This window comes from Dendroctonus ponderosae, unplaced genomic scaffold, assembly GCF_020466585.1.
Source record: "Dendroctonus ponderosae isolate FM_Combo_2020 unplaced genomic scaffold, Dpon_F_20191213v2 Dpon_F_20191213_1, whole genome shotgun sequence".
NCBI classification, from domain to species: domain Eukaryota; kingdom Metazoa; phylum Arthropoda; class Insecta; order Coleoptera; family Curculionidae; genus Dendroctonus; species Dendroctonus ponderosae.
Genome location: NW_026017110.1, coordinates 254,866 through 263,639, shown reverse-complemented (window position 1 = coordinate 263,639; position 8,774 = coordinate 254,866). Strand labels below are relative to the sequence as shown.

The window sequence follows — 8,774 nt, the reverse complement described above, 5'->3', positions numbered from 1 at the left end:
TCTGCACTTAATACTACAGAAAAAACACAATTTGACTATTAATTGATATTCTAGATTGGCACATATGTAGAAGTCGACATGTACGGTTTGCCTACGGACACGATTCGTAAAGAATTCAGGACTCGCATGGTGCCCGCAAACGGTCTGAATCCCGTTTATAACGAAGAACCGTTTCTGTTCCGAAAAGTCGTTTTGCCCGATCTAGCCGTGTTGCGGTTTGGAGTGTATGACGAAAATGGCAAGTTGCTGGGACAAAGAATATTACCATTGGATGGTCTGCAGGTAAGCGATTCTGTCCCAAAATGTGCAAGTAATGAGCAACACTTGACGCTTCTTTCCAGGCTGGATATCGACACATTTCGTTGCGAACCGAAGCTAACTTTCCCATGTCTCTGCCGATGTTGTTTTGCAATATAGAATTAAAGATTTACGTACCGGATGGGTTTGAGGATTTTATGGCTGCATTAAGCGATCCCCGCGGTTTTAGAGATGCTCGCCAAAAACAGAGTGAACAAATGTCTTCTATGGGGATCGAGGTAAAACATTTCTGTATCTTGTGCCTACATTTTCAAATTTATGCAATTTCTTAGGTGACTGATCAGAAAGCTGCCGAAAAACAAGTGAAGAAGGAAGAAAAAAAAGTTGGTAAGTTTAACGCAATTTTGCAACGATTTGCCTGGATGGACTGACAAAAAATACTCTTACTGTTTGTTTACCAGGACCTCACTAATTTAAATTTAACTTAACGGATTTTGTGGTTCTAGACCCAATCATATTCGAACCAATAACAATCGAGTCGATTAAACAGGATAAAGCATTTCAAAAAACCACTAAAAAACAACTGAAGGATTATGATACATTGAAAAAGAAACAACAGAAAGAGAAGGCTGCTGTACAGAAAAACCAGTGCGCAGCGATTGAGAAGCTGGTTAAAGGAAAAAGGTAAATCGCCTCGTGAAATGGGCAGGTCGCTTTTATCCAGGAATATGGAAAACCATATTATTTCTTAGTTTCTGATAATAATAATATTCCATTGTAGTAAAAGTGATGCAGTGAATGATGCAAATGTGCGAAAACTAGTTACCGATCAAACCATAGAATGGAGCACACTAATGGAGCGACATCGAAAGCAGGAATGGGAGTTTTTACGAAATCAATTAGATGACCAACGAGACCTGCTAAGGAAGCATATGGAAATTCTGCAGCGGCAACAGATGACCCAGTTGGATGCCAAACATGAAAAAGAAATGAAAGAAATGAATAGTCAACAGGCGAAACAGGCAGTCGAAACAGCAAAAGAAGTAAGTATTAGGAGTTAAAAAAATACTTGTTATCTATCCCTTTATTGGCAGATTACCAATGATAAGACTTTAAAAACGAAAAAAGACAAAGAGCGACGATTGAAAGAGAAGCAACAGAATAACACTAAAAAGTTTCTGGAAGAGCGAAAAACCACAGCCTTAAAACACGGTCGCGAAAAGGAAAAACTGAAGCTCACCCACGATAAACAACTGGGAACGTTGTCTCATGATATACAAAAAATGATCGACATGTATAAGAATGAAGAAAAAGAGTACGAGTTGTCTTCTAAAAATGAATTTTTTGCCTAGTCTACGTGCACACTCGATTTTCGCTTATGTTACGCTTTGCTTGTTACGTTTTTTTATCAGTATTAGTCCTAGCTTGATTCAACTGATCTACTAGTACGTATTCTGCGTGACCCATTCGAGGGAATGATTAGGAAGTTGTTGTTTAAATGCCTCTATACATATTTATGTATTAGTCTCAGTCAAATCTTGATCAATCCATGTAAATTATGCATAGAAAAAGCACTGTTTATGTTTAATAAATAGTTTAAGGTTTAGCAGTTATTTGTTCAAATCAAATCAAGAAAATAGCAAATAGGTCATGATATACAAATAGATACCATTTATTTTCAATTTCAACAAACCATTCACTAGGACATCTTATTCTTATTACACTTTTATTAATACGAAACTAATAAATACGAATATCTTTAGCAATAAAGACATGCGAAATAATCATCACTGCTACTGTCTTTTACACCGTTATGCAGCATTCAATAAGAAGTGTTTATTCCTCTCCGTGTATATTGAAGAGCTTTGCGACCTCATTCAGATCGTCGTATTTCTTTTGGTCTTTAAGCACTTGTCGAGCTATCGACATTCTATTGAAAACGTTCCACAATACAATGCCCACCACCACGTCATCGCGCAAATAAAATATTACTCCCTTTCCATAATCTTCACCGTCGATGGGATTTGGCAACAATTTCTTTGAGTCTTTCAACTTGCTTTTTTCTTCTTCAGACAAGTATTTTTCACATTCTTGAGGTAGCTGCAATGCAACACAATATGGCATATTGGCTTAGCAATAAAGCAGCTTAGTTGGTCACTAACCTGTTCAGTCTTTGAGCGGTCGAATTCATCAGTTTTTTCGACGACAGCTTGAGGCGTATCATTGACTGATTGCTTGGCGAAGACTCCAACTGTTGGAAGAGAGGAATCCACAATGCCAATGGCCTCGTAACCTACTTCCGGTCCCAAATCGCTCCAGAACATGCTTTGATGCAAGTAAGGATTGCGGGCACCAGCCATATTTTCTCCTGAAATCACCATTTAATTGATTCCCAACTTGACTATTGCAGCTATCTGAAAAACTGGGTTTTTACCTGCTAACCGTCCGGAAACGACAGCATGATCATGGTGTTCTATTCGACGACGGCCTAAACGTGGATCGTAAAAGCATGCACAATCGCCTGCAATGTATAAATCTGTTCTGGCCTGTAAGAGATGAATAGGTGGCATTAAGGAACAGTTAGATTTTGTGCTCAGAAAATGCCTTTTATATGGACAGACGTTCTAGTTACCTGTAGTTCAGTGTTAACTAAGTACCCGCCCAATTCTGGGTCGACTTCCAAGTCGGATGTTTCAGCTAGTTCAGTATTTGGCTCAACACCAACGCTTACCACCACAAAATCTACTAGTAGCGTTTTACCACTGCTGAGTGTGAGTTCTACTTGATCGTTTTTCGCCTTTGCCCCAACAATTTCCGTCTTGGGAACAACCTAATTCAACATTTTTCAACAGTTTGAAGGCGACTTTCAGAGTATTGACCTATAATGCTTACTTGGACACCTTCAGCTCGTACTTTCTCGGAAGTCCACATGCTGAGATATTCTGGTAGAAGCTTGCCCATATTTCCGCTTTCGGGAAATATCTGATAAATGACTTTGAGCTTTTTGTGATCTAAAAACGGAGATATTTGAAGCGTCATTTAGCACAACAGTTTAACTATTCCTATAAAATAACAACATTTGAGATTTAGGTACCTCTCCGTCCAAACGCACAAGCCAGTTCACTGCCAAGAAACCCACCGCCAACTACGGCCACGGCTTTGGCTGCCTCAAAGGCCTCAAACACATCCTTAAAGTCATCGATGTTTCGGAATAGCTTGATGTTATTTCTGAGGTTTTCATCGGCGAGTGCCACTTCGAACACTGGCGTTAGACGAGGTGTGGCGCCTTGAAAGGAAATTAAGAATATTTAACATCATAAGCATTTCAAAAATGTTACACACCTGTCGCTATCAAGCATTTCTCATATTTAACTTGTTCTCCATCGTCCAAAACGGCAACTTTGTTCAAAACGTCTAAGCGTTTTATAGACCATCCTCGGGCGACGGCTACGCCTCCATTTTCACTTTCCAGCAAATCCTTGCAATGTATATAAAAATCCTCTGGCTCATAAAACAAGCTGCAAATCGTAAAAATCCATTCACCCTCACTAACTTTATGTAACCCCAACAGAACTTAATTGAATTTCCAACATTAAAATTCACTAAATTGAACGCCCTCTCATTATCTTTTTCAAACTCTCTTATACAATACCTTCTTTCTGAGCCATTCCACTGTTTGAAGGTGAGACTTTTTGCAACATCTCGATCCGGATTGAACCAAATCTCTTTGGAAAGAGGAGGTCGCATATAAGGAAAATAGGGCTCGTTCGATACGATCAACACCTAATCAGTAGGATACGAATAGGAATTTTTACTTTACTTTAATTTTAAGTAACTGAACTGACCTTTGCAGTAGGGTCGGATGACTTAATAGCTCGAAATGCAGTGAAGGAGGCAGTTCCTCCTCCGATCAGCAGATAAGGAACTTCTTTTGGAATATCCTGGGAGGAGCCGGGATCTTTAAATCCTACAGTATTGCCTATAGTTGTAATTATTTGCCAATCATTTTAACTCGAGGTAAGTTAATTAGACGCATAAAAATGTGGTTTCAAATTACCTTTTCTGCTTTTGATTTTCTCTGGCTGTCTGCTTTTCTTTGGAGCTCGTCCAAACAATCCAACATAATACAGCTAGAACGTAAAATAACTGTTACTCTAAAGCTGCAAGCATTGTGATGCACTTACAGCTCCGAGCGAAGCGGAGGCAAATAAAACTCCAAAGAGTAACACTTTGCGCCCCTTCTGGTTATATTTTTGCTCATTTTCGCCCCAAGAACCTTGGGGCTGAGGCAACTGATTAAGTTCGTTTGGGGGTTCGCACTGCTTAATTGAGGGCACCTTCTAAAAAGCACATGGTAATTTTCCATCAGGTCGGTTGTGATAACGAAAAACACAAATCAATACCGGTCTGAGTGTATATGGGGAGGTCTTGAAAGGATTAATTTCGACAGGATTGCAGTCACGCAACTTTACACTGTCAAGAGAGGATTCAGGTTTGGTTGGATCGGAATGGCAGGAAGGATGGATTTTAATGGACTCGTCACATACCTTTTTGCCACCATCGCTGCTAAAGTGTTTTTTGTCTAGAACTGTTGTAGACGAACAGCGTGAAGGTCCTGCAATATAAAAGCGAAAACGAAATTAAACTGAATCTTTATCACTGATGATAACATTGCTTATTAGATGAGGCAAGTGTAGAGGTGCATGTTCATCCCATATATCCGAGCAGATACATCACTAATATATTGACAAAGTCAGTACTGTTTTAAAAACTATAAATGCTGGTTTCTCTACTAATTTGCCTGCGTGATCAACCAAGTTAAAAGCAATGGAGCGAAATAGCCAATTTTAACTAGTGGTTAGAGATTTTTAGAAACTTACGTTTGCCTACTGGCGGGGCTCGAGCAAGCGATGTAGCCGTACGAACTGGCAGAAGTTTCGAAGCACTAAAAACAAGTGTAACCCGAAACATTGTATCTTGCTGGCTACCTGGTATTCAACTAAATTATTTGATTTTCTTATAAACAGCTAGCTTTTAATTTCCTTATTTCCATGTCACAGTTTTCATGACATCTCTATAGAAACACTGCCATACTTGAAAAAGAAACTTCAGGTTCAAGCTATCGTCAGTGTAGTCTTCGACCTGCAACCGTTCTTGTGCCCGATGTATATTCGGCTATTTCTTTATATCGGTTTTTTATTAAAAACTGCTTCAACAGACAATCGCCCAAACCACAAACTACTTCCAAATTTTGTGGTTAGGTAGGCAGCTGGGTTGTTCGTGTTCTCTAATCGAACTGTTATTGTCAGATTAATTATTTTGTTGCATTTGGCAACATCACATATATAATTAGTTTATCTAAAAACAATTATTAATATTTCAGTTTAATTGAGTGAGCAGTTTCGCTTTTTACGGTTAATTTTCCATATTTCTTTCTATTTTACTTTAAAACTCTTATTCAAAAATAAATTTTTAAATTTGCAATAAATAGAATGTTTTCTATACAATAAGGCGAAAGTGCCGCTGTTCACGAGCGACATTTCTATTTGGACAGTGCACAAGATATAAACAAAGAGTCTGAGTATTAAGATTTGGTCGGAGGTTATTACTATTTATCAGTATAATTACTTATTAAATATTAAGGTAAGAATGATTACTGAAAAGTAGCAAACTGCCCTAAAGGAATGATTTCCAGCATTTGTGTCGACAGAAAGTTGCTTTGTATATATATATTAGATTAGGGTAAACTTGTCTTTTGAGGACTGCCACTTTTTTGTTCTCTGTTGTTTTACCTTAAAAGCAGTTTCAATCTTGTCTTTATCTATGGTTTCAATGTTCATAAAATAAGCCAAAAGTCCTAACCGCTATATTCTGCTTATAAACCCGCTTTAGAAGTGGGCGGATATTTCCCGTTATACAATGATTACACTTGAATGAATTTATTTCCTATAGGTAGAAATATTAATAAATGGATTAAAAACGTGTCAACGCCGGATTTTGTTGAATTGCCGAAGGAGACAAATTTGCCGCCATTTGACTATCGACGCGCTAGATAACCTCAATCGATAGATGACGTTAGAAAGTATACTCCGGTAAGCTTTTGCGAAAAATTCAATTATTTATCTCAGCCACATTATTGCAAGTAGTGATGAATTGTTGATATTTAAAAGACGATTTGGCAGCAAATAGTACCGGCCAATATTATCATCAGTTTCGTGATAAATAAGTGGTTTTGAAAAGTGTGTAGATGTTGATTATGGACCATCCAAAGTTTTTTTCTCATTGAAGCCGCTTAATAGGTTTAAAGTGTAAAGTAAAACAACAAAAAACGTAAACGACAAGTTCACCCGATTGAAATTTGCTCTCAGATCAATGTTTCTACTGATAAACGGTTGCAGTTATTGATCTTAAGTCAACCAACTTTAATTAGGAGCAGGTTTTCCTTGTTCGTACTTTGTCAAGATACCACGCATATCTATACAGTGTAAATAGACGTTTAATGTTGATAAGAAATTCTCAAACACACATACCTACTGATGATAACCCTGTTGAATTATTTGAGCGAAGTAAATTTCCTACGCTCTTGTCAGTTTGCTGCGGCTGCTTTGCAATCGATTAGAACGCGTACACGCCTGCTCACTTGGCTAGTTTTTCCCGAATCCGAGTTTTCCTGGCCAACAATCGCTTTTGCAATTTGTGAAATTGTGCTGCAAGTTACTGCCTACTTTATAGTGTCTAAGCCATATTTTTCTCGATATTTTGAGGCCTGAAATTGCACATAATTGTTAGCTAGACAGTCTCCATCCAACTACCATGGCGGAAGATTTACAAAAAGTGGCCAACGAAATAGTGGACAATGTTTTAGATGGTGCTGAATCCGAACTAGTTCCAGCAGTTTGCAATGTGAAGAGCAGCCCCACAAAGATGGAGGGAGCCAGTAAACGATCACTAGTCTGCGTAATGTTCTGTCCAAGTAATTATTCCTCAGAATATTGCCAATTAATTTTATTTTATTCCGTTTACGTAATGTAAGAGCAACAGTGTTAAGGGTGCCCGAATTACCATCCAACTCCAGGTTTTGTCGCTAAATGATGCGGTAATATCAAGGGCATGTAATACCTCTACTCATAAATTTATGAGTCAATTCAAAGTCAAACTCATCAATCAATTAAAACTAAGAAGCAGCAAGAACTTCAGTACTTTTTTATAGTTAAATGTCCAAGATCTTATCAGCTGCAGGTGTAAAGAGCATGAGGCTTGTCTGCCTGGTCGTAAACCAGATTTTCGTAGATAACAAGTTTTATCACAGTTTCACCCCAATATTGCATTTATGCTTTATTAGCCTCTTTTTGCAGCAATTCACATCCTATACGCTGGATAAAGTGAATAATATTTACTTGTTTACCTACTTATTCTTTATTTAAAAATCGTACAAGCTAAAAATCAAACAGTTGCATGCCACTTACGTGGCCCTGCATTAATATATGCTTAGGGTGAATAATTTGAGGGTGAAAGTACCTTTGAAAATTACACAAAGGTTATTGCTTGCAATTTCTGATATTTTAAATTGATGTAGATTGGGGCCTTGATAATTTCGGTTTTTTATGCCAGCTCGGATTTGTTTACAGACAATTACAGTGTCTTTTTCGCCGATATTGAATTCATCCGATTAGCAATTTTTTGTTGTAATGATTTGAATTTGTTGTTTCAGATGCCTGGTTTAATCGACTAAATATGAATCCCAAAGGTAAGATATGAACATTTTCTTTGATTTTATGGAATGCGGAATTAATCAGTGACGGCGCATATTCAACGTAGTATAGGTATATTATTCAAACTAACAGATAGACATTTTTTTTATATCTTTATACAGTTGAGTCCGGATATAACGAACTTGAAAAATGAACTAAAACTGGTTCGTTATATCCGGAGTTCGCTATAAGCGAATAATATTGCAAAAACACGTGGTGCATTTTATTTCGTTATTTTAAAATAGAGTAGTAGTAGGTATGACTAAAAAGAACACAAAAAGATAAACAAAATTCAATTTCAAATCTACTTCATAAAGTCTGTGATTTTTGTTTGTACATTTCTGCTGCAAAAATAGATGTTATTTATGTTGTACTTTTCAAGATCACAAAAGGACTCCCAGATATTTTTTTATTTATTTTATTTATTTGATTTTATCTACCATAATTACATATTCTATATTCATACCTAAAGAATTTAAGGAAAATTAACTTATACTTAGACTAAAAATAGTGCAGATGGGCGGATAAAATAAAAGGCCAAAAACACCTAGATGTAGGAACATCTGTATGTGTTGATTTCACCATCTTAGACCATTTCACTAATGTTGAAAACATCGATACCCAAGCATAGTCAAAATTTGGCAACCGTAACTAGAAAAGTTGTGTGAGCTTACATGATGACATCAAACTTTTCACAATTTTTTATCACATACTTTTTACATTGCTTAGTGAAACTAGACTGATTCACAATACTCCTAATTTCCA

At 37.1% G+C, this 8,774-nt stretch overlaps 3 protein-coding genes across 7 annotated transcripts in view; 2 read left to right on the top strand and 1 right to left on the bottom strand.

Moving 5' to 3' along the window:
• LOC109541674 (1-phosphatidylinositol 4,5-bisphosphate phosphodiesterase) overlaps positions 1-2,045 on the top strand; it is a 9,683-nt gene extending 7,638 nt beyond the window's left edge. For both annotated transcript variants that reach the window (XM_019910576.2, XM_019910575.2), the window contains exons 14-19: positions 55-282; positions 342-536; positions 591-645; positions 765-942; positions 1,040-1,301; positions 1,353-2,045. In XM_019910576.2, the coding sequence (XP_019766135.2) occupies positions 55-282; positions 342-536; positions 591-645; positions 765-942; positions 1,040-1,301; positions 1,353-1,610 (1,176 nt within the window). In that variant the 3' untranslated portion in view covers positions 1,611-2,045. The remainder of the gene's footprint in view (positions 1-54; positions 283-341; positions 537-590; positions 646-764; positions 943-1,039; positions 1,302-1,352) is intronic.
• LOC109541676 (apoptosis-inducing factor 1, mitochondrial) lies at positions 1,907-5,559 on the bottom strand. Of its 2 annotated transcripts, none has more exons than XM_019910581.2 (13): positions 5,139-5,559; positions 4,806-4,873; positions 4,443-4,598; positions 4,316-4,388; positions 4,104-4,237; positions 3,911-4,041; positions 3,601-3,776; positions 3,353-3,544; positions 3,151-3,269; positions 2,891-3,088; positions 2,693-2,804; positions 2,421-2,626; positions 1,907-2,358 (listed from the first exon to the last, which is right to left on the bottom strand). In XM_019910581.2, the coding sequence occupies exons 1-13, from the start codon at positions 5,227-5,229 to the stop codon at positions 2,095-2,097; spliced, it is 1,920 nt and encodes a 639-aa protein (XP_019766140.2). In that variant the 5' UTR covers positions 5,230-5,559; the 3' UTR covers positions 1,907-2,094. The 2 variants fall into 2 exon arrangements, with proteins under 2 accessions (XP_019766140.2, XP_019766141.2); XM_019910582.2 differs by having other exon boundaries at positions 4,104-4,225.
• Positions 5,560-6,250: 691 nt separating this feature from the next.
• LOC109541677 (reticulon-1-A) overlaps positions 6,251-8,774 on the top strand; it is a 7,802-nt gene continuing 5,278 nt past the window's right edge. The window contains exons 1-3 of one of the 3 annotated variants that reach the window (XM_019910583.2): positions 6,251-6,350; positions 7,048-7,231; positions 7,970-8,005. In XM_019910583.2, the coding sequence (XP_019766142.2) occupies positions 7,072-7,231; positions 7,970-8,005 (196 nt within the window). In that variant the 5' untranslated portion in view covers positions 6,251-6,350; positions 7,048-7,071. The remainder of the gene's footprint in view (positions 6,351-7,047; positions 7,232-7,969; positions 8,006-8,774) is intronic. The other 2 variants (XM_019910586.2, XM_019910587.2) reach the window with 2 other exon arrangements.